At 37.1% G+C, this 26148-nt stretch overlaps 1 protein-coding gene across 3 annotated transcripts in view; it reads left to right on the top strand.

Annotated features, from left to right (window-relative positions):
* The window catches only part of THOC1 (THO complex subunit 1), a 69182-nt gene that overhangs the window by 8862 nt on the left and 34172 nt on the right, over window positions 1-26148 (top strand). For all 3 annotated transcript variants that reach the window (XM_020970659.2, XM_078153475.1, XM_020970660.2), the window contains exons 2-7: window positions 5731-5804; window positions 5898-5958; window positions 9356-9422; window positions 17228-17346; window positions 17811-17859; window positions 18725-18820. In XM_020970659.2, coding sequence (XP_020826318.1) covers window positions 5731-5804; window positions 5898-5958; window positions 9356-9422; window positions 17228-17346; window positions 17811-17859; window positions 18725-18820 — 466 coding nt within the window. The remainder of the gene's footprint in view (window positions 1-5730; window positions 5805-5897; window positions 5959-9355; window positions 9423-17227; window positions 17347-17810; window positions 17860-18724; window positions 18821-26148) is intronic.

The raw sequence follows: 26148 nt of genomic DNA, 5'->3' as shown, positions 1-26148 counted from the left end.
TTATCAAATCAAAGGGTGGCAAGGGACACACTGATGAAGGGATGCTTCCACAAGGTGAAGTCTCGGGGTGCAAAATATATTGAGTAGAACAGCTTCCATTCATGCCCCACTGGATAGTTACCTTCAGATAGGGTCAGAAACCCCCTTGTCCATTCCTAACCTTTCAGATCTATATAAGTATGTCTTCATATGTATTGATACTTGAGTTTGTTGGGACTTTGCTTGACCTAGCTTCCGAGAGCCCCGAACTGAAATTAATTTTTCCCGATAGAGTGCCTCTGATTAAAGCATATATATCCAAACCCACTTTTTCAGCTAAAACACAGGAAGATTGGGCCTGTGGTCTGGGCATTGGCAGGGTCTTTTAACATCTTTGGTACCTTCAGTCAGCCTCATAAAAGGGAGGAATGAGCCATTTCATCAGCTCTTCTGGCTTCTACCTCCCTAGCATACATCTGCTCCACTTACGTAGTGTTATCACTTGGACAGCCAGCCTCTGCTACCCAGCTGAAAGTCAGGTAAAGAAGAGGTGGAGAGACTAGAAGGTGAAACACCTAATCTCTTCCTACCTCAAAACAAATAGGGAATTAAAATCTGTTAATACACCCTTTTGAATTCCTTTCCTATTCTAGGTAATGATGAAGCAGTAAGACCAGATCTGGTTAAGAAAAATAAGATTAGGGAATTGTTTTCGTATAAGCATAAGATACAGATCCATTTTTACAGCTAGACCCTGCCTACAGATTATATATAGTCCTGGCCTAGAAGCCCCAAGGGGTAATCACCCTGGAAGAAGATATTGACCCCAACAATGATTCAACAAGATCCAGGAGACATCTCATTTTAGAGAAATTCTCTCAGACACAGGTGGTAGGGAGGAGGGGAGAACATCTGAGATTTTCTGAAATAGAATAACTAATAGGATATTTGGATAGCAGTTTTAGATATTTTTGCTTTGAATTTCTCCCACCTCATCCTTTCCCTAATACATTAGGGCTTCTATGATTTGAATTGTGGAAATGCCCAATAGGCTACATGACTTGGAGAACAGTCACATCCAAGATTAAGATGGCTGCCCTCTAAGAGCCTGTTGGAGGAAACCAAAACTGTAATGTGGAATGGAGCCAAGACGCCATCTTTGGATTGCCTTGCTGCTTTTTGTCTTTATTGCTACCTCAGTCTGGTTAAATTTCTGAGCCAGAAGATAGGGCCTTGCCAGGCCATCAAAACTCAGCTGGGATGCCACTGAGATTGCTTTGGGTTTGTTCTTCACATTAAAGAGGATAAGACTAGGATTGCCTTGTTCTTGAAGAGACAGAAGATGTATAAAAGGCCAGCAGATATGTGAGCTTGGCCTGGAATGTAACAGGACAGAAAGCAAAGGGGTAGATTCAGCGAAGGACCTAGCAAAATATCTCCCGCAAGAAGATAGGGTCCCACAGTCCTATGTTGATTAGGTCTACTTTCTTGAGTTTACCTATATAATGAAAAATAATCTGATTCTCCATAGTTTTCCTACCTTTGGCATCTACAGGAAGTATGGTGCTGGTTATAGTTTGTTCACCATGAATGTTAAATTAGATGCTGAATCTTCTGGACTTTTGGGGGCATAGGGAACAGGCCCCTCAGATATCCCCATGTTAGGGGAAGTGGTAAGCAATAAATTTATCTAAATTATCTGGAGAAAAATGGCAGGTGTAGCAGCATGATGGGAGTTGGGTCTTGTTACTCATGGTAGGTTCTTTCTGTAATACGCAGGGATAGGTGTACCTAGCCACAGGAAGAATAGCCTCCCATAGAGGGGGGTTGGGTTGTGGGTGGCACCTTCTGACCAGGGAGATAGCCATATAATTTGTCAATGATTTTAACCATTGGGCTGGATTCTTACCATCCTTTCTCCCAAGAGGGTCCACAACCTTGTATGGGGAAACAGGGTAATTAGGCACCAGTTGGCTCTTTTCTGTTGAGGTAGACTGCTGTGTGTTCTTGGAGGGCAGGATCCTGTTCCTATAAATTGTGGGACAGTTCATCTACCATTTGTCAGAAACTGAGGAACATGAACAAGATTGGACAGCCACAGCTGAACTGGACAACAGCTTTGGTGAAAGTAATTCCTATGTGCATCAAAGACAATGACTATTAATACTTCAGGCATATTTTGTATGCCTTTGTTTTAGATTTTCTTAGCTTCTATATTAGGATGGTTTTATATTTGTGGAGGTGGGCTGCTTTTTAAAAAGCCAATGCCATGGACTTGGAGGGAACCTCAGTGGATGCACTATTATCAGTAAAGAAATGGAATGATACTGTCTGGCCAAACAGAATCCTTTTCCCCAGAGGAACTAATGGATGTAGTTAGACAGAAACAGCTTGAAAGACTGATGAATCCATGAGTGCAGACGACACCAAAGGAATTTGAACAACCCTTGTGTAAAAGCCTTGTCTAGCTTCTTCATGGTTAGAGTGTTCCAGAGGTGCCTGGAAAGCGTCAGCTTATCCTAAATTAGAGTATTTGGAAGGACTCTAAATTCCTCCCTCCACCCCCTACCCCAAGTAAAACAGTGCTATGTCTAATTGTTTTTGCTGCTCAGGTCTACCCTGTAGTTTTGGTTAAAACTTGAGTTTCCTGAACTTTTTTTTTTAACATTTAATGCTTTTTCTCTCTGAGAACAAAACAACTGAAACTATATCAACTCCTAAAAATGAGAGCTGTTTCACTAAGTAGTGGTTTCTCCTTCATAAGAGGTCTTTTAGCAAAAGCTATTTGACCATTTTTGGAGAATGTTGTAGAAGGAATTCTTATTCAGATATGAGTTGTACTAGGTCACTTCTGAAATCCTTTCCAACTCTGAGATTCTATGATATTTAGAATTTCAGTCAGAATTTAAGATCTGGAAGAGATTTTTATGATTCCATAGTCCAGACCAGAATATAAAGTGGTTAAATGACTTGCCTAAAGTCACAGTTGTAGAGTCAGCATTGGCACCAAGGCCTACTTACTATGTAATCTATGTTGGAAAAAATAACTCTTAAATCATAGACTCTTAGAGTTGGAATGAACCCAGCTGTTAGCAGGTTGGGACCTAAAACATAAATTCTTTCTTTGATCCCTGACCGGTGATCATCTAACCTTTGATTGAAGGCTCCACTGCCTTCCAAGACAGTAATTCTGTTTCTAGATATTCTTAAGTTATGAAGTTCTTCCTAAAAAAAAATCTGAATTTCAGTAACTTCCACACTGGTCTTAGTTTTCTTCCTCCAGAACAAAACGAAAAGAATCATAATTTGTCTTCCTTGATCCTTCAGACACTTGAAAACTGAAGTCTTTTCTTCTCTTTTTCAAGCCATACATCCCCTAGTTATTCTAGTAATTCTTCTGTAACTCAGTTTCAAGTCTCACCCAGACACACACCTACCTGACATTGTCTTTAAAATGTTTCATTTAGAACTGGTTAATAATTTTCCAGGTATAATCTGAAGAGGACTCATTCCCTAAATGCGTTCTAAAAATCATATTAAATGTTTTAGCTACTTTTAACATTGTTAAATAATATAAGATCTCCATCCATTAAAAATCTCAGTTTTCTCATGAACTGCTTCCAAGCTACATCTTCTTCATCTGCACTTGAGTAGTCAATTTTCTGAATTGAAACATAAGACTTTACACTTGTTCCTATTACATTATTGTATATGGCCTTTCGTTCTAGCCTATTGGAATTTCTTTAGATCCTGATTTTGTTGCGCATTGTATTAGATTTGCTTTTCAATTTTATGCCACTTGCGAGTTTGATATGGATGTTTTCGGTATCTTCAAGTTGTTAAATTTTTTTAAAAAGGTGAAAGACAGATTATATGGCTCGTCATTAAAAATCTCCCTCCAGCCTGACATAACTATCATTTTCTGTATTGAATTCTTCAGCCAACACTGTTTCCATTTTAACCATATTGTTATCTAGTCCCTCTCTATATTTTGTCCACAAGAATACTGAAAGACTTTTTCAAATGTCTTTCTCAAATCCCAGTATGTTACTATTCCTCTACATGCAGAGAAGGAGCATGGTATTGTAGAGAGTAATAATGGTTAAAAATTAACATTTATATAGTGCCTTAGTGATTGCAAAGTATTTTTATATGTATTAATTCCTTTGATTCTCTTAACAACCTCGCGAGCTAGATACTATTATTATCTCTACAAATAGCATAACAGGCTTAAAAAGGTTAAGGAAGTTACCCAGGGTGACATAGCTAATGAGTGTTAGAGGTAGATTTTGAACCCATGTTCTTCTGACTCTTAAATCCAGGGTTCATTCCACTATCCCATATCCACTTCTAGACTTAGAATCTGGCAAGACCTGCTTTAAATCCCACTTCTGACATTTACTACTTGTGTGAATGTAAGCAAGTCACTTGACATCATTGGGCCTTAGTTTCCTCATCTATTAAGTAGGGGTAAATAATAGCTTTACTTGTCTTTTTTTTTTCCTTAATGAGGGGAGGTAGGAAGGAGAAAAAGCAAATTTTTGAAATAAAAAAAGTTTTAAATTTTAGGATTTTTCTCCCAAGATTGTTTTGAGATGCAAGTGAGAAATGGTATGTAAAACACTCTGTGTACCTTAAAGTATTGCCAGCTATTATTTTATTTTTCTGATCATCCTGTAAGAAAAGGAAAATAAAATAAGGTCACTTAGTGTGTTTACAGCCTGCCTTTTAAATGCCCACAAACCGTCCCTTAAATAATCATTCTAGAATTTTGCCATAAATCAGCATCAAAGTCACTGGCCCATAAGTTGAAGGATCTTTTTTTCACCTCTTTGAAAAATCAGCTTGTTTGGTTATCTCCAGTCTTAGAAAATTCACCTCATCTCAATGATTACTTATATATCATTTATAGAGGTCAGCAGTCAATATCCACAAGACCAGTGAATATTATAAGATGTGAAGTGTCAGGCTTAATTATCTTGAGGGAAGTTAGGTACTCTTCTAACCTCTCCTTTCTTGTCTTGGGTTTTGATTACTCTCTAACCATATACTCCTCCATCTGAAAAATCACTTCTAAAGGAAAAAGCTGTGAAGAGTAGTTAGTTATTCCTTCTTTTAGCTGGTTGTATCATTGTGCCCTCCATCCAATGTAGCATTCCAAGAAACAAGTTGCTTATTTTCTTCTTTCTCTTGTTTCAGTGTAGCACTCCCTAAAATCATGTCTTTTGTTCTTAGCATTTATAGCAAGCCTTAGGTTATGCTATATTTGAACTTTCTTGATGCTGTTCTTATAGGATTTTGTTTTTCTTTTGGCATTTGCTTAATTATTCTCAGTTACCTTCCTCCCTTTCATCTTTTGTTGTTTTAAAATTCATACTTATTAGTATCCCATGGAATTATACTAGCCTCTTATGTATTCCTCTGTGGTCACAAATTATTCCATTATCATAATTTTCTTTAGCCTTCCTTCTTGAGTTGATGTTCCTTTTAAAAAAGAAAAAAAGTCACACATGTATATAGTACTTAATGTTTTACAAAGCATTTTCCTTGCTATAATTTTATGAGGTAGATAGAGACAGCATAGTAAATAAGAAAAGGGATGGATAATAAGGATTTTTAGGGAAAGCTCAACAGGATTTTTCCTCCGACACTTATCTATAAGAGCACCTTTTGAAATTTTGTGTGGAGGTGTTTTGTTTTTCAGTCAACCAGCAAAATCTTTCCACAGATTTATCACTTTTATTTTCCTAGAATTCTACCAGAGATGCCTTGATCAACAAAAATATCAAGCCATTATTGAACACCTTCAGCCAATTAGCTGGAAGGTAAGAGCATTCATCTCCATCAACAGTGCACAGCAAAGTTTTGTGTTTGCCTGAGCTCTTAACAAAATATAGGTTTTGTTTTGTTTTTGATAGTGAAAATGAGAAAAAATGTACCCTTGATCAAGCTTTCAGAGTTATTCTAGAAGAGGAAATTGTAAGTATACTTTTCTGCTACCAAATCTTAAAATTTTGCTGGCAAACTAGGAGTTATTTTGTCATTTAAAAGTTATTTCTGTTTTAAGATGAATAATTTAGTTTAAAATGAGAACCATTTTGAAGAATAATTCAGCGGGACAAAAGGCTCTATTGTATAGTGTAGTGCTTCTTAAACTGTAGGTTATGACTCCATAGGGTCGCGAAAAATTTGACAACAGTAAAAGATTTCTGAATGTGCAATAACAAAAAATTAATTAAAAATCAAACATGTAATGCATCCAAGGTGTTTCTGGCAGCACTTGCCCATGTTGCATCATGCAACTTCACTGCAGCCTTAGTTATGAACACCCAGCATGCACACTTTGTCCTACACACGCAACGTCATCAAATACTAGCAAAACACAAAAAGGGGTCAGGTGTGGAAAAAGTTTAAGAAGCCTTGGTGTAGTGGATAGAGTGCTAGGTGCTGTACTTAGAATCAAGAAGAAAGACCCAGGGTGAGAGCCTGCCTAGCTGGGTTTTTTGTTTCTTTAGTTGGTTTGTTTTGTTTTTCAGTCAACCAGCAAAATCTTTCCACAGATTTATCACTTTTATTTTCCTAGAATTCTACCAGAGATGCCTTGATCAACAAAAATATCATGAGCAATTTATTTAACTTCTCTGGGCTTCAGGAACTATTCTAAGATTCTATATTATAAATGAGTTGTGTGTGTGACCTGCCTCTGTGAAATAAATTACCATATCAGTGAAATTACGGGTCAATGATAGTTAATACTTATTGCTATATATTTGGGCCAATTTGTCATAGTTAACTGTTATAATTGACATAACCATTTCTGAACTAGTTTGAATCAGTACCTACTAAGTGTTTGACAGCTCATAGGCATTGTAAAACCTTAAGACAGTAAATTAGATTACGCCATTCAAGAGAAAGATTTTTAAGTATATGCAAAGACTTATATAACCCAGGATGTAGTTAAAGGAAAGTCATCTCTTTTAATGACACCAGCAGTGGAATAAAGTTATAGTAGCCAAAAAAGTCTAACTGAGACTCGGTGAGTCACCTTTTTTCCATTAGAATACCAAAAGTCATTCTAAGGTGAGTTCTTACCAGTAAGGCACCTATCCAGAAGAGCAAGAATTATTTATATAATATTTAAAAAAGATATTTTCCCCACCATCTGGGTGTGTGTGTGTGTGTGTGTGTGTGTGTGTATACATGTAGAGAGAAAGAACAAAATGTTATGTTTTGCTAAAATTAAGTATATTTTATTAAGAAGTAAAAATAGTTCTTTGATATTTTTACTTATGCTTATTGTGAACTAAGAACTTGATGCTTAATTGCATTGTTTTCTTTAGTGTTAGTGGTTTTCCAAGTGGGTACTTTTTTTTTGTGATCATGGGCATGTTTTAATTTCAAATCATATGCTATTATAGATTCACAGCAGCCTTCTAAACTGCATAAGCCCCTCCTTAAATTTTGAAACAGTTTTTCTAAGTTTCATGTAACTATATTACAATCACTGCTGTCGTGGTAAAGAAGAAAAAAAACAGTGGCTATATAATTCCAGAAAAATCAGAATGATATCACTCAACTATAAATCTGTAACAAGTTGTGATACATGATTGTAATGGAATGTTACTGTGCTATAAGAAGTGATGAGCAGGCTGATTTCAGACAGGCCTGGAAAGGCACATATGAACTGACACAGAGTCAAGTGAAGCAGAAATAGGAGAATAGTGTACACAGTAACAGCAGTACTGTATGATGATCAACTGTGATTGAATGACTTAGCTGTTCTCATCATTGCAGTGATCCAAGACAGTTGCAAAGGACTCATGATCAAAAATGCTATCCACCTCCAGAGAAAGAATCGATGGAGTCTGAATGCAGATCCAAGCATACTATTTTTTATTTTATTTATTTTGTGTGTGTGGTTTTTTTTCCCTTTGGGTCTGTGTCTTCTTTTACAATATGACTAATATGGTTTTAAAAGAAACAACTATGAATCTTTGTTCACTCTGTGAACATAGCATCTCAGTTTATTTTATCTTTTTTTTTTTTATAAGTGAGGCAGTTGGGGTAAAGTGACTTGCCCAGAGTCACACAGCCAGATTTGAACTCAGGTCCTCCTGACTCCAGGGCTGGTGCTCTATCCACTGCACCACCTAGCTGCCCCTGTTTTATCTTATTTTCAAAGGAGTACTTCAGTTTATTTTAATTTAGACAAGTATCTAAAAAAGCCACGTTGGAGATCGCAAAGGGCTATGGGTCTTCTTCCCCAGGATAGCCTTTTCTGCACTGCAGTAGCAATTCATATATATTCTTCAAGAGAAAGGGGGTTATGTGGATGGGATTGTGTGGATGTGAAGTCATATCTTATGTATTACTATTTGCCTTTTACTACCATTCTGGACTATGGTACAGTTGATTGTTCAGTTCCAAAGCAAGTACTTTAACCTCTTTCCTTTCCTTTTCTTAGAAAATCCTGAGTATTCAAATTGTATAACTGTTCAGATTAGAATAAGTTAATACACTGTCACCATGTCACATATACTGTTAGAGTATAGTATTACACTATGAGAAGATAATATTGTCAGACTTTATTAAATCTTTAAAAACTTAATAAACTATTCTTCGATGTATTTTAGGCGTGTATACTTCAGTGGCTAATTGGAGATAAATGCTTTAAAGTAGAGAAAAAAAATTCAGTTAAATGGGAAAGACTGGACCTGTGATTTCACTAATATAGAGAACAAATGACTAACGAGTGATCATGCAGGCACTATGGGTCAGATCTGGAACTTGAACCCAGGTCTTCCTGACTTCAAAATTAGCACTCTTACCATATACTATTTTGCTAACAGCCAAATGAATTAAGTATGGGGCAGCTAGATGTCTTAGTGAAAAGAGTGGTGCCAGGCCTGGAGTCAGGAAGACTCATCTTCCTGAGTTCAAATCTGGCCTCAGACACTTATTAGCTGTCTGACCCTTGGCAAGTCACTTACCCCTGTTTGCCTCAGTTCCTCATCTAAAATGAAGTGGAGAAGGAAATGACAAATGAATCTATTATCTTTGCCAAGAAAACCCCAGATGGGGTCATGAAGAGTTGGAAAAAACTGAAACGACTCAACAATATCAACAAAGTAAATTGAGAAAATTATGTCGTGCTTAAATCATTTAATATAAATGTAAGAAGATAATCTGTCAAGACAGTTTGGTTTTGTAGGGAAGTGGCAGAAAAGACTTGCTTATATATTAGGTAGTGGCTAAAGAGATTGTAATTAAAATAATCTTATGATGAGAAATGATGCCTTTTTAATAAAATAGTTATAGTCATCAAATTATTGTAAAACATTCTTATTTCATTTCAGTCTTTTCCCTTTGTTGGTAGATAACCCGTGCATCATGTGAAAATGTTTTGGCTATTATTTCTCTTGCTATTGGGGGAGTCACAGAAGGTAAGTATTTTTCATAGATTAATCTGATGAGTGAGATATTTGATTTAACCTTTTTTTCCTCTTTTTTTCCCCATCTTTTCCAATCATGCCCATTCTTCAAAGCCCATCTCAAATGCCATATCTATAATCCTAGCAATACTGATCTACACTGATCTCTCTCCAGTTCCTGACCTCCTTTGTACTCCCATGCTACACATTTTGATACTTAATCATGTTTGTCTAATACAATTTTTAAATTGTTGCACATATATAAGTCTTGCCTCCCTAAGTAAAATATAAGTGTTATGATAGTAAAATTGGTGACATGCAATTTTTTCATCCCCCAAAATTTTTAGAATGGTATTTAGGCACATAATAAATTCTTAGCACATCACCCTGTCCAGATCCTTCTTTTGTCATCCTCTGACCTCCAGGTTGAGTATAGTGCATGTTTCATGGTCTTACTTTCTATCCCAAATCCCACCCTCATCCTTAGTCCCTCAAGTATTCCTGCAGATGGATCTTAGTTTATCTACTTACAAAAGCCTTAAACTGCTACCTCCATTTTACCTCATGCACCCACAGGGTAGCTCATACCTGTAGATCTAATCCTAAACTTCCTCTTCCAGTGCTTTGAGCACCTATGGTCCTTTCTCTGCCCCTCCTAGTGGCTCACTCCTAAACAGGATCTCTGTCTTCACCACAACCAATTTTTCCATTAGTCTGTTGCTACTTTTCTGGTCTCACTTTCCTCCTTTTAGTCTTGAACATAAAATTCTCTAATATTCCAGTGGATCTGGAATCTCATCAGTGTGGGTATTTCCTTCAGTGGCGTGGATCAGAAACCATCCTTGCCTGCCCATCTGTGTAGTTCCTATTTGTACCCTTTTGTAAATCCACAAATTGGGGTGGGCGGCAGTTGATGATACGGAATCTTACTGATGTGCTTGGGATTCTTTGTTATATTCTCTTGGCAATGTGTGGCTTTGATTGATCATGTGAGTTATCTCAGTTAACTTTTTTTCTGGTCATATATGTCTCCAGCTTCATCCTTTATACTACTTTTGAGAAATTCTTCATTTGTAAAATGTGGCAGCCTGCTCATGCTCTCTATGTATATCTCCATTTCCCTTTGGGTGATCCTCAACTTCATTTCTTTTGAGACTGCTATTATATAATTCACAGCCATACAACATCACCAGAAGAAAATTATCGTTAAAAAGATGGGCTTTTGTTTCTGAGAGAAACTTGAGGTGATTAAAAACCAATTCAATTTGATTTCTTCCTCTCCTGGGTCTAGTTCATTGTCCATTTGCAGTATCTCTCCAAGATATGTGTTCTGAAGGATGTGCTCTATGGATTGTCCATCCATTTACATATCAGACTTTGGACGATATTCAATCAGTAAATTGATTAAGTACCTACTATGTACCAGGCGCTGTGTTAAGTACCAGGGATTGAAAAAAGAAGATAAATGTCTCTCTTTTTGAGGAACTCACAATCTAATGGAAGAGACAACATGCAAATAACTATGTGTGAACAGGAAATAATCAGCAGAAGGAGTTAGGGATTGGGAAAGGCTTCTTGTAGAAGATGGGATTTTGGCCGGAATTTGAAGAAAACCAGGAGGCAGAGACGAGGAGGTGAGAACATTCCATTTATGAGGGGGCAGCCAGTAAAAATTCCTGGAGTTGGGTGATGGAGGAGTATCTTATTTTAGGAACAGTGGGGAGAGAGATGGCATAAGGCATAAGGTGTAAATAGATTGGAAAGGGCTTTAAAATGCCAAACAGAGGGTTTTATATTTGATCCTGGAGGTGATAGGGAGCCACTAAAGTTCATTGAGGTGAGAGTAATGGTATGGTCAAACTTGTGCTTTAGAAAGATCACTTTGACTGCCTAGTGGAGAATCTACTGGAATGGGGAGAGACTTATGGCAGACAAAATAACAGCAGACTGTTGCAGTAGTTCAGGTATGAGGTGTTGAGGACCTGTACCTGGGTGGAGGTAGTGTCAGAAGAGAGAAGGGGGCATATGTGAAGGATGTTATGAAAGTAAAATTGACAGCTCTGAGCAACAGATTGAATGTGGGTAGTGAGAGTGTAAAGTTGAGGATGACACCTAAGTTGTATGAGATTGGGTGACTCAGAGGATGGCAGTGCCTTTGACAGTAAATAGAAAATTTGATGGAAGAAGATGTTGGGGGGAAAGATATTGAGTTCAGTTTTGGACATGCTGAGAAGTAGAGCTAATATGGCAGAGAAAAGGCTGAAAATTGCCAGCCTTTTGTTGAGCTCTCCCCAGTTCCCTTGAAACAACTTTAAATCCCGCCTCAAAATGAATTCTGAAGCAGGAAAACCCTCAAAAGGATGGGGTGAACCAATTTTCCAGCCTAAGATAACTTAGAAGGACTGCAAGAAAGATCTGTCTCACTTAGGTAGAAGGGGAGAGCCCCCACCCCCAGAGCAGGTGGTATCCAGGCAAGTAAGTGGGAGACCCCTAGCCCAAGCAGAGATCAGCAGTCAAGGCCCCATGGCCCCAGCTCAGCAGGCCCAATTGTGTTCCAGACCGCTAGCCCTGGCGCAGCAGGCTAGTGGCCAGGCCTGGCAGACCCGGAGGCCCCAGCACAGTAGGCAGCATATCAGCACTGGAGGCCCTAATGCAGCAAGCTAGGCCTATGGCCCACAGTGTACAAAGCTTGAGACAGTGCCCCCTCTACCTCAGGAGTAGATCTCAACTTAAAAGTTAAGAAATAGACTGGAAAATGAGCAAAAAACAAATAAGCAAACAAAAAGCCCTGATCATAGAAAGCTACTATGGCAACAGGGAAGATCCAAACACAAACTCAGAAGAGGATAACAGTGTCAAAATGCCTACATGTGAAACCTCAAAAGTGAAATATGAATTGGTCTCAGGCCCAAAAAGTCCTCTTGGAAGCAGCTCAAAAATTTTAAAAATCAAATAAGTGATAGAAGAAAAAAGTGTACATGTTGAGTTTAAGGTATCTATGGGACATCCAGTACAAGATATCTAATAGGCAGTTGGAGGTGTGAGATTAAAGGTCAGTGGAGAGGTTAGAGCTAGACAAATAGATTTGAGAATCTTCTGCATAGAAATGGTAATTGACTTTGTGGGAGTTGATGAGATCACCAAGTAAAGTAGTATGTAGAGGGGAAAGAGAAGAGGGTTTAGGACAGAGCCTAGGGGACACTTATTTAGTGGTGTGACTTGGATGAGATCCAGAAAAGGAGATTGAGAAGGAAGGAATGGTCATAGATAAGTAGGAGGAAAGCCAGGAGACAGTATCTCAAAAATCTAGAGAAAAGAGAATATCAAGGAGAAGAAGGTGGTTGAATAGTGTCAGCAAGAATGAGGAAAGTCAGAAAGAACTATTAGATTCTGCAAGTAAGAAATCATTAGCAACTTTGAAGAAAGCAATTTCAGTTGAAAGATGAGATTGGAAGCCAGACAGTAGAGAAGTGAGAAGAAAAGAAATGGAAGCATCCGTTGAAGATGTCCTTGAAATTTTGCCCCAAAAAAGAGATACAGATGATAGCTAGCAGGGATAGAAGGATCAAGTGAAGGTTTTTGGAGGATTGGGGAGATATGGACATGTTTGTAGACAGACAGGGAGAGGTTGAAGATAAGTGAGAGAATGGGAATGATAGAGGAGGCAGTCTGTTGGAAGAAGAGGGGATGGAATGAGATCACTTGTACCTCTTAGAGGGATAAACCTGGATAAGGAGAAGAGCCGCCTCTTCATATGAGACAGGTGAAGGAAGAGAATGATAGCAGCATCTGGGTGATGTGAGATGGAGAGGAGAGGAAAAAGGGGAGCTATTGGTGAACATCTTAAGTTTTTTTCAGTAATTACAAAGCACGATTCTCATTTAAGCATGTAGCAGCCTGGGAACTTTCTGAAAGGATGAAAAAGTTTGGAAGAGCTATTGTGATGAGTTTGAGAATGAGTTAATTAGGGAAACATAAAAGGATTGCCTAACATCAGTGAGAGCCCGGTTGACATTATATAACATAAATTTGGGGCAATTAGGGGGCAAAGTGTTTAGAGTACTAGACTTGGATCAGGAAAACCTGAGTTCTGATTCTTCTGACTCTTTCTAGCCAAGTGACCCTGGGCAGTTCATGTAACCTCTCAGCTTTTGTTTCCTCATCTGTAAGATTGGGATAATAATAGCACCTACCTGTTAGGTTTATTGTGAAGGTCAAGTGAGATAAGATATGTCTAATGCTTTGCAAACCTTAGATAACTATGTAAACGTGATGATGATGATGCTGTTGTCTTCACTCTAGCGCAAATAAAACTCCATGTCTCGATGCTCAGAACCTCTTTGTTCTGATTTCAACCTTTTTTTCCCAGCCTAATTTTTCACATTTTTGCCCTTCAGTTTTGGAACTAGGATAAAATCAACTCTGCCTTTTTCCCTTGGAGAATAATGTTGATCTAATACCATTTGTTGTAAATTTGTGGGGTTTTTTCCTGAATTGATATTTTGATGGCATAATATTGTGTCGTATAACCATATAGTATTGTATTGTAGACAAGTTATTACACGTACATATTCCTGCCCGTGCATGCTGGACTTGCTGACAGTGTGCAATGTGCTTACCTGCCAACACTTGCAACACAGACTTGACCACTGATCAGTTATAACTTGTATTTTGTGTGTTTATTTGGAAAATAATGTTATCACTATGACTTTAACTCTGTTACGCAACAGATAAAGCACATATGTATGGTTTTTCAAAATTTTCTTCTTTTCTTTCCTTATGCTTCCACATCCCACCTTATTTTTCTTCAATGCCCCCCAATTGTACCTGAGGCTACTACTGTCCTACCCCATCATTCCAGCACCCCCCAGGGGGCAGTATTGTCCAGTTTGGGAACTTTTGGGAGATACCTTGAACAATACTTAGTGCTTTTGTTAATTGATAAGTGTAGAAAACTCCTAAATGAAGAAACATTCCTCTAGCAATGCAGATTAATGCTTTTTTTTGCAACTTTCTAGTATTAGAGAGTGGTCTAAAGAATTGGTAGATTAAGTGATTTTTCCTGGGTCACATAGCCATATATGTCAGAAGGTGGGACTTGAACCTAAGTCTTCCTAGCTTCAGGGCCTGCCCTTCTTATCCATGACACCATGCTTCAACTCTTTTTTTCCTTTTTATTTACATTTTGAGCACTTGGTACAGTGCTTGGCATATAATAGGCACTGAATAAAAGTTTTTCCATTCATTCATTCACAGTCTGTTTTTGCCAAACTTGAATGCTTTTATTCTCCAACAACATTCCATCCCTAACCTTTATGAATTTATTAAGCTGTTCTCCATGTTTGAAATGTACTTCTTTATCATCTGTGAAGCTTTTCTTGATTCCCTCCTTGCTCACCAAAAGTTGTTTCTTCCTCCTCAAATTTTCCTAGAAGACTTTTCCTAGATCTCTCCTTTGTGTCTGTCATACCAAACCTTGTATTGTATCTATCTGTGTGTCTGTATCCATTCCAATTAAATGTAATCTCTCTGAGGATTAGGACTATATCATTTTCATATTTTTATGCCCCTGGCACTTAGAATGGTGTTTTGTATATTATAGGTCCTTGACAAATGTTTGTGGAATAGTAGTCATTCAATAACCCATTTTTGAATTGGATTAAACACCTCTCACAGGAGTTTAACTCCCCAGTATTCGTGTTTTTAACTGGTTAAATGTGGTCATTGAAGAATTGCAGTATTTGTAGGGAAAGGTAGTATTTAACGAAAGCAGCAAACTATATTTGTGATATTAAGTGTAGTTAGTATTTTCTGTTTTTAACAGTGTTTATTAAAAAAATATTTACTGTCTATCCAGATGTTACCTGACTTCTTTTAGGTCCCACCCAGCTAAAAATCACACCGTCTGAAAGAAGCCTTTTCTGATCCCCTCTTAGTGCTAGTGCCTTCCCTCTAAAATTACCTCCAATTTATCCTATTTCTTTTTTTTTGTGTACAGTTGTTCAAAGGTTGTATTTCCCATTAGACTGTGAGCTATAGAGCAGGAATTGTTACTTGGCACATAGTAGAATTTAATAAATGCTTCTTGATTTGATTTGATTAGTGTAATCATCAGGTTCAATTTATGTCATATAAGTAGGAAAGGATAATAATAAGTAAATGCTTACTTTAGTATTCATGTGGCCTTTGTGGGGGAAAGGACCTATTAATTTTTTTTTATTTGCAGTTCTTCCAAGTCAGCTCTTATAATTAATTTCTTGAGTTTGTCAAGGCTTGAGAACTTAGATTTTATAATTTAGTTGTAATTTCAAGGCAAAAATTTTTTACTTGGCAAAAAAGCAGTACTTGTATAACATTTTTCAGAGTTCATGATAATGTCTAATTTTTTGATGGTTTCATATATAGGTGTTAAATTAGTATATCTCTGAATAGAGCTCTGGCCTTGGAGTCAGGAGGACCTCAGTTCAAATCCAGCCTCAGACACTTAACTAGTGGTGTGACCCTGGGCAAGTCAGTCAACCCCAACTGCCTCACCAAAAAGCAAAAAAAAAAATAGTGTATCTCTTCTTTCGATTCTTATAGCACCATCAGTTTGCAATTAATTCATCAATTATATAATATCACTTATTGCCTTCTTTTTGTTCCCTATTCTATTCTGGCATGTTGAACTTTTCTTCCCAGCTGGATTGTAAACTTTTCAAGGGTAGGGATAACCATATCTTACACATTTTCTGTTTCTTCCCATACTGCCTTATAATAACTCACATTTATATAATTCATAACTCACATTTACATAGCTAATAAGTGCTGGATCAGGAACAAGAATCCAGATCTCCTAACTCTAAGGCCATCATTCTTTTTCTTATACTATAGTGCCTCTCTAGCACAGTATAAAACAGATAGGAAATGCTACATAAGTACTTTTTGATAGGTGGTTAAAGGGAAGAGCAGTTCATGTTTATATAGTGTTGGTAGATTCACAACACCCTTGTTTGGTGGATAGTGAGAGAATCAGCCTAAGAGTCAGGAAGACCTGTGTACAAGTCCTACCTGTAATGCATGGGCTATAGGATCCTTAGCATGTCACTTGACTTCTAAATGTCCAAAGCAACTCTTTAAGATTTAAATTTCAGGGCAGTGCCAGTGTGTACTGGTAGAAGCAGTTTCCTCACAAGTTCAGTTCAAAATATTGTTCTCATGTGTGGGCACACATAACATCCATGCATCCATGCATGTACACATATGTGTCCATTGTGTGGATAGATAAAAATTAATCTTCATTTTACAGATAAATAAACTGAGATTAAGTTGTTTGCTGCAGGACTATAGAATTAGTAAGTGGTAGAGCTGGGACTTAAAATTGGACTCAACTGAATTCCCTTGTATATATAACTAGTATGGTTTCCCGGGAAAAAAGTTTTCCTACTAAATAATGTTTGTTCATCAAAGATTTTTAATAGCGTAGACTTTAAAGGATAACATCATGAGAAAGATACTGAAAGAAGAGAGAGAATGAGAGCACCCCAGGTGCTAGGGATAGACACATTCTTGTGTTTCCAAGGTAGTCTCTGTTCTCAGGGAACTTGCTTTCTAATGGGGGAAAGGAACAGATAAAGTGGGAATAAGAGAAAGAGAGATGGCTGAGAAATGGCATGGAATCTGATCACCATTATTCTTAAATTGAAGTAAATCTCCTTGTGCTCTTTTTTAAAAGGTATTTTAAGTGTCTGTTATTTAAAATTCTGCATTAATCTTCATAGATTATATGAACATGCAATTCTCTAAACTTTCTAATTGAAATATGCCCCCACTTAAAGGTATTTGTACAGCATCTACACCTTTTGTACTATTGGGAGATGTTTTGGATTGTCTTCCTTTGGATCAATGTGATACAATCTTCACCTTTGTGGAGAAAAATGTTGCTACTTGGAAATCAGTAAGTTTGTTTCTCTTTTTTGTTAACTCTGTTTTCCCTCTTATGTATCTTTATGGAAATCCTCCAGTATTTATAACAGTACATCATGTAATTCTCCCTATACCTCTTTGAGACAAAAGATCACATGTTTGCTAGTGGTTGAAAGGATTATCCCTGTGTAAATTGTCCTGGGTGCCCTGAAATAACTTGCATTACTCTTAGATTCTTAGAGAGTCATGTGAGAATCATATCCCTAGAGAAAGCTGAAATAGGAAATTTGATCATGCAAAAGCAGTTAAATGAAGCACTTGTTAAGTATCAGGTATTCATTTCTCTTGCATTTGTGAAATTAAGATTTTGGCAATTGAAGAGCAAACTTAGTTTGTTACTAGATTTCCTACTTTTGCTGCATTTATGGAAGAATACTGTAAAGATAACAGAACATGCTACAAATTCCATGTAATAAGAAATTTTTTTATTTACAGAATACATTCTATTCTGCTGGAAAAAACTATTTATTGCGCATGTGCAATGGTAAGTAAAAAACATCTAAAAGTAGAAATGTTATCTTTTTTATGATTACGTTTAGACTTGTGGGAGTTATTTAATACAAGAAACAAGAATCTTAGCATTTACACTGAAAATTTGGCTAATGACATGCAAAATGTGGTATAGTTTTACTTCTAGACAACAAGGTATAATGGAAAGAGTACTAGAATTGGAGTCAGGAAAGACCTGAGTTTGAATTTTATTTCCATACTGCCTTTGTGACCATAAATGAGTCAGTTACTCTTTCTGAGCTTCTATTAAATGGGAGTAATAATACTTATCTTATAGTGTTGTTTTGAGAGTCATATAGTTAAAGCACTATATAAAATATCAGCTTTAACTATTATTATTGTTATAATACAGCTTTTTGTTTGTTAAAAATATTTTTGACTTCCTTAAGATTTCAGGAGACTTAGAGTAATTCCCTTAGGGTAGTTGTTGTCAAACATTTTTAGTACATGAGAAAAGCGTTTCACAGACTGTTTACTCCAATCCTTGTTCCTGCAATAAATAGAAACAGAAAAAGAGAAATGACTTTGAGAACAGGGACTGTATCTTAGTTTTCTGTGTATATACTGATCATAATGCTTTTCATATAATCTTGTTAAATAAATGACAAAATTAATGAGATGACACCATTGATTACTAATAAATTATATCTTAATCAAAGCTAAATTCCATTCTATTTTAGATAAGAATAAGTAGGGGGACCTTACAGACCACATTTGGAGAACTACTGCTTATGGAAGAATATCTTCAAGCATATAGTTAAGGCACTTGGGTATGGTTGTGATAAATGCAAGGTCCTCCCTTGTTTCTATTTTGCTTTCATTTCTATATATTGTTTCAGATCTCCTAAGAAGATTATCAAAGTCCCAGAATACGGTGTTCTGTGGAAGGATTCAGCTTTTCTTGGCCAGACTTTTTCCTTTGTCAGAGAAATCAGGTAAGATTTTACAAATTAGAGCAAAGAACTTACATCTGACTTTTGTTAAATGGATAGTTGTTTACTATTACTGGTAATGGAACCTTAACAAAGATATTAAAGTAATCATAATTATGTAATTTCATAAAAGGCATAGTAGAAAATTGTTGCTTTTTATTTTTCTACTGGTAGATAAAGCCTATAGAAAAATGCCTTTTATTCCTAAACTAAAATCATTGGTTCCTTTTGTAGAAATTTTTAGTTAATAATATCTTTCATTTTAATTGAATCTTGCTTTCCAAAATATTTTCACATGTATTACCTTATATCTTCACAATCTTTGTGACTTATGGTTTTTCCCCCCACTACTGTTTTTTTTTAAGAAAGTATTTGAGGCTTCTACATAGTCTCTAAGCTTTTAGGTTTATATTCATGGATACTGAACCAAATTTTGAAGCATGGTTTCCACCATTCTGCATTGACATCATCAAGAACAAAAGTATGTGTTAATTAGAGTAGAGTGTCTTATTACATTCTTTATAGAACATTTCTACTCACTCCTTTGCAAAGGATGCTGTTGTATAAGCTGTAGTAATCTTCATCATGGTCTTTATAGGATCATAGGTATTTTACAGATAAGGAAACTGAGGCTGAAAGCAATTAAGTGATATGCCTAGGGTCATGTAAGTAAGAATCTCAGGCAATATTTGAGCTTGAGTCATCTTGATTACATGCCTAATGGGCTATCTAGCTGTGTCTGTTTCTTCATGCTTGCCCTGGGTAGTTCAAGAAAAGATGACCTAATATATGATGTATTGATGTTTCTTATTTCCTTTGGTTATATAATGAACTCACTTATTCACTTCTTTAAAGAATGCCTGTGAGCTATCCAAACATATAGCTATGAACCTTTACATCTTCACGTCCTGAAGCCTAAAGAGAACTAGGGATGAGATCCAGGTAAACCAGCTTATACCAAGAACTGAAAAAACAACACAAAGAGGTGAAGTTAAAACAAATGGGCCAACATTTTTATGAGCTGTTGTCACAATAATAGTGGAACTCCTACTCTTGGACTGTACTCCCCTCTGTATTCAGTATGCTATTTGAAGATGTGGCAGAGACCCTTCAGCAGTTTGATTAAGGAAGTGCAATTGGGCCTTCATACAGAAGAAATCTGTGCTCATAGAGTGATACCATTTTAAAGGCACATGGGAATCTGTTCTCAAGATATCTCAAAGGAGGGGGAAACTCAAAAGAATACAAATAATCAGAGATAGTGTTTACCCCCCCAAAAAAAAACACAACCCCACCTAGACACTGATAGCCACTAGTCTATCTAAATCCTTCCTTATTGGCCTAAAATCATTTTGAGAATAATCTACACAGGCACATTAAAGGCACCCTCAATGAAAATATGAGAAGAAATAATTCAGCAGTCTGATCAAAGTGGCACATCTTAGCAACTTTTTAAAAAATATCTTATTTTTATTGCTCCCTTTTATTTTTATGTCTTACATTTTTGAGTGTAACCCTCCTCCATCTCTTACTTATCAAGCAATCCCTTATAATACCAAAGGTTTAGGGCAGCTAGGTGGCACAGTAGCTAGAGCATTGGCTCTAGAGTCAGGAGGACCTGAATTCAAATCCAGCCTCAGACACTTAGTAGCTGTGTGACCCTGGGCAAGTCATTTAACCCTACTTGCCTCCCAAAAAAAGTGGAAAAAGACTTCTGCTTCTGGGAGCCAACATGGCGGAGTGAAAAGGTAGTCGCTCTTACTCTCCCCTATCAGCCTCTGAAAACCCAGAAAATATCACCCCAGAAAAAGAAAAAAAACCTGGAACACCTGAACTAGAAGAAAGACAAAGAGCAGCAGTGCAGTAGCCCAGTAAACGGGTCTCCCAGTGCCTCAGCAAAAACAAGGGGCCCCAGGCGGATAAGTACCCTGCGGCATTCATCTGAAAGGAGGTGAAGAAAACAACCTAAAGGCTTCCTAAAGCCCCGACCTTGCTGATTCCAACCCAACACCAGGTGAGCTGTAGGAGCCCTGAAGCCCCCAATTGTGAAGAGATCCTGAAGCCCAGGTGGTAGAGCAGGCAAACACCAACACCTGGACCTCCGAGTGCCTCAATGAGGGCGGGGGAACTGGTGGAAACCAGCTCAGAAAACCACCAGGAGTCTCGGCAATCCACCGCAAAGGAATCTCCCGTGCATTAGCAGAAATGAGGGAGACAACACTGCAGGGGGCCCCAGGCAGATAAACATCCTGCAGCAGCCATCTAAAAGGAGCTGAAGAAAGCTAAAGGAAAGGAAAAGCAGGCAACCTAGAATTGCCTGAAAGTTCCAGCCTTGCTGATTCCAGCCCAACACAAGGTAAGCTGCCAGAAACCTACAGCCTCCAATTCCCAGCATAAGAGGCCCCAGAACACAAAGCCAGTGACCAAGACCTAGGCTCCCAACACAAGAAGCTTGGGTCAGTACCCTCTGTGCCCCAGCAGGAGAGCTCAATCTCTTTAAAGGCCAGGGAATAAAGAAACACCATGAGTAAAAAGAAACGTACCATAGATTCATATTATGAGAAGAGTGAAGATCAAGACAGAAATTCTGAAGAGGACAACATTGTCAACAAACCCACATCTGCAACAACAAAAGGGAATATGAACTGGTCTGAAGCCCAAAAAGCCTTCTTAGAAGAGCTCAAGAAGGATTTTAATAGTCAAATGAGAGAGGTAAAAGAGTCCTTCAAAAATACAATTGGCCAGTTGGAAAAAAAATACACTGAAGAAAACAAGTCCCTAAAAAACACAATTGGCCAATTGAAGAAGGAAGGACAAAAACTAACAGAAGAGTACACTGAAGAAAACAAGTCCCTAAAAAACACAATTGGCCAGTTGAAGAAGGAAGTACAAAATCTAACAGAAGAGTATGCTGAAGGAAACAAGTCCCTAAAAAACACAATTGGCCAGTTGAAGAAGGAAGTACAAAAACTAACAGAAGAAAACAATCTGTTAAAAACTAGAATTGGACAAATGGAAACTAATGTCTCTATGAGAGAGCAAGAATCAGTCAAACAGAAACAAAAAAATGAAAAAATGATGAAAATGTAAAATACCTCATCAGTAAAACAACCGACCTGGAAAATCGACTCAGGAGAGACAATTTAAAAATTATTGGACTACCTGAAAATCATGATGAAAAAAGAGCCTGGACAGTATCTTTCAGGAAATCATAAAGGAAAACTGCCCAGAAGTCCTAGAACCAGAGGGGAAAATAACCATTGAAAGAATCCACCGATCACCACCTGAAAGAGATCCCAAATAGACAACACCAAGAAATATAACAGCAAAATTCCAAAATTACCAAATGAAAGAGAAAGTGCTGCAAGCAGCCAGAAAGAAAGAATTTAAATATCATGGAACCACAGTCAGGATTACACAGGACCTTGCAGCTTCTACATTAAAAGACGCAGGGCATGGAACATGATATTCCATAAGACAAAGGAGCTTGGAATGCAGCCAAGGATCAATTACCCAGCAAAAATGAATGTCATATTTCAAGGGAGGAGGTAGATATTCAACGAAATAGGACACTTCCAAACTTTCCTGATAAAAAGACCAGAGCTCAACAAAAAATTTGATCTTCAAGTACAGGACTCAAGAAGGACTTAAAAAGGTAAATGGGACAGAAGGAAGGATACATATGTTGTTAATAAGGGGGGGGCTGTTTAAACCCCTGCAAGGGAATATGAGACTTGCAACCCTTGAGAACTGTATTGTTATTACACCTTGTTAAAGGAGTATACATAAAGAGGGTGGATATTAGTTGACTTTGATGTAATGATAAAAAAAAATCTAATCAAGTGGGTTAAATGGATCCAAATAAGTGGATCAATCTAATCTTAGAAAAGGTACTGAGAAAGGAGGAGGCAGACAAGGGTAAATTACATTACAGGAAAAGACACAAAATCCTATTACAGCAGAGGGAAAGAAGGGGGGGAGCATTGTTTGAACCTTACTCTCATCAGATTAGGCTCAAGAAGGGCATAATATAATCAGTTTATAGAAATCTAACTTGCCCTATAGGCAGTAGGAGGGAAAAGGGGAAAGAAAAGGAGGGGGAAAGAAAAGGGGGGGAAAGAAGGGAGGGAAGCAGCAGTAAGACTAAAGGGGAAGAAAAGGGAAAGGGATAATAAAAGGGGGAAGGGACTGAAGGAGGTGGTGGTCAAAAGCAAAACACTAGTGAAGGGGAGAAAGGAAAAAGGAGAAAGAAAAGCATAAAAGGGGGAAAAAGGATGGAGAAAAAGACACAGATAGTAATCATAACTGTGAATGTGAATGGGATGAACTCTCCCATAAAATGGAAACGGATTGCAGAATGGATTAAAAACCATAATCCTACAATATGTTGTTTACAGGAAACACATTTGAAAAAGAGTGACACATACAGGGTAAAGGTAAAAGGCTGGAGCAGAATATATTATGCGTCAGCTGAAGTAAAAAAAGCAGGGGTAGCAATCCTGATCTTTGATAAAGCAAAAGCAAAAATAGATCTAATCAAAAGAGGTAAGGAAGGAAACTACATCCTGCTAAAAGGCACCATAGACAATGAAATAATATTACATTAAATTGAAAAGATTTTGCACAAAGCCAATGCAACTAGAAGGAAGGTAGAAAATTGGGAAAGAATTTTTACAACCAGTCTTTCTGATAAAGGCCTCATTTCTAAAATATATAGAGAATTAAGACAAATTTATAGAACATAAGCCATTCCCCAATTGATAAATGGTCAAAGGATATGAACAGACAGTTCTCAGATGAAGAAATTAAAGCCATCTATAGTCATATGAAAAAATGCTCTAAATCGTTATTGATTAGAGAAATGCAAATCAAAACAACTCTGAGATACCACATCACACCTATCAGATTGGCCAACATGACAAAACAGGAAAATGATAAATGTTGGAGAGGATGTGGGAAAATTGGAACACTAATACATTGTTGGTGGAGTTGTGAAATGATCCAACCATTTTGGAGAACAATTTGGAACTATGCCCAAAGGGCTACAAAAATGTGCATACCCTTTGATCCAGCAATAGCACTTCTAGGGTTGTATCCCAAAGAGACCAAACAAATGGGAAAAGGACCCACATGTACAAAAATATACATAGCAGCTCTTTTTGTGGTGGCAAAGAATTGGAAATTGAGAGGATGCCCATCAATTGGGGAATGGCTGAGCAAGTTGTATATGAATGTAATGGAATACTATTGTGCTATAAGAAATGATGAACAGGCTGACTTCAGAAAAACCTGGGAAGACTTATATGGTCTGATGCTGAGTGAAGTGAGCAGAACCAAGAGGACTTTGTACACAATAGCAGCCATGTTATGCAATGACTAAGAATGTTAAACTGAACCCTTCTCAGCATTACGAGGATCTAAGACATCTCCAGAGACCTCAGGAAGGAAAATGCCGTCCACATCCAAAGAAAGAACTATGGAAGTTGAATCACTCTCACTTATTTTTCCCTTCTGTTGAGTTTTGTTTCATCTTTCTGATAGTTCCTCCTATTGGTTTTAATTTTTACTTACAACTTAACTAATGTGAAAATATGTTTAATGGGTATGTAAATGTAAAGCCTATGTCAGATTGTGCACCGTCTTGGGGAAGGTGGGGGGGAGAAAAAGGGAGAAAAAATTTCAACTCAAAAGCATATTGAAAAAAAAAATTTTTTAAATAAAAATTTTTTTTAAAAAGTGAAAAAAATTATAACAAAGGTTGTTTAAAACAGATAAAAGGGCAGATGAACAAAATACATGAACCATATCTATACAGTATTCCACATAGTTCTTACCTGCACCTTTTTTTAAAACAGAAAACTACATCTTGTAGTAATAAAATTATCTGAGATACAGAGAATAAGATAATGCTTTGTTGATTGATTTCAAGAAAACATTTCAATTGGAACAAAATACAGCCTTAAATGTTTTCTTTAGACAAGCTGTTCTTGTGCATATATCATAACCATCCAAAATCCCATGACAGACTTGACTACATAGATAACTTTCTTCAACAGTCTGTTGAATGTTGACACAAAACAAGCTACTGAGCAGGGAGGTATATATTCATTCAAAGTATTCTCCAACATTGTGGTAGATTTTCTTTGTAAGGTTCAAGAAAAGACTTTACTCCTTATAGCAGGGCCTGCCAGATACTCTTGTTTCCCTATGTGTTAATTGTATTCAGCCTGGAACCAGAAAGACACATAAGTGAAATACATAGGAATGTGAAAGATTGAGCCACACATAATAAAAGAACATTGGATGAAAAGATGAAAATTATGGCATGCAGCTGCATAGGTAGCCTGTTAATTTAATTATTATTAATTCAGCATGTATCCAGTTATTACCTATAATTAATATCAAGTATTGTCTAAATAATATTGGCTAATATGAAATATCTATTATTAATATACAATTATTAACCCAATTGATCCATTATTTAATATGGATACGGTCTGTAAATGAATCTTTCAGGCTATTGACTAGAATATGGTTCTGGAATGCTATACTTAATTCAGAAAGGATAGTAGTAAGAGGGACAGGAAGAAATCATATTTCATATATATAGATATACTTTTGAGAAACTCTAGGAACCAGGGAGATGGAAATAAGATGGTAATGAAGCATAGTGGAGAGCATTTGGGTAAAGATAATAGAAACTGAAACACAAGTAATAGTATCAATAAAGAATACTAAACACCACCTTGTCAGAGGAAGTAGATGTTGATCATAAGCCTGGCTTGGCAACATAGTACACAATTAGTGGGAAACTTAAACAGATAAGTGTTGTAATACTCAATGTTTCTGGCAAAAGCAGAGCTCCTGCTGATTTCTTAGTTAAATGTTAACTTCATCTTTTAAAAGATGGAGGCACCAGTGACAGTAAGTGGTATTGGATCTGATTCTCACTCGTAAGGGCTGACTGGGGTGGATATCATGGAAAACTATTACTAAAACATCTCAGAATTTGTAATAGAAAGGAAGAGGAAACCTAGGCATGGTCTGATGTGGTCTAAATAGGTCTCAAAATATCTTTAATTGACAATAGGTTTCAAATAGGTAGGATTCTTTGGACAAATCTACAGGGGAAACCATTCAAGAGGAATGGGAAGTTCTCAAGAAATGCATTCAGAAGCACAAGAGGATCAGTTCTGATAAGGAGTGAAAGAACAGATTTTTTTTTAAATGAATTTATTTATTTTTAGTTTTCAACATTCACTTCTGTAAGATTTTTAGTTTTAAATTTCTTCTCCCTCCCCAAGACAGCGTGCGATCTGATTATAGGCACT

The sequence above is a fragment of the Phascolarctos cinereus genome, unplaced genomic scaffold (genome assembly GCF_003287225.1).
Source record: "Phascolarctos cinereus isolate Bilbo 61053 unplaced genomic scaffold, phaCin_HiC Scaffold_4;HRSCAF=312, whole genome shotgun sequence".
NCBI lineage: Eukaryota > Metazoa > Chordata > Mammalia > Diprotodontia > Phascolarctidae > Phascolarctos > Phascolarctos cinereus.
This window is presented reverse-complemented; position numbering and strand designations above follow the sequence as displayed.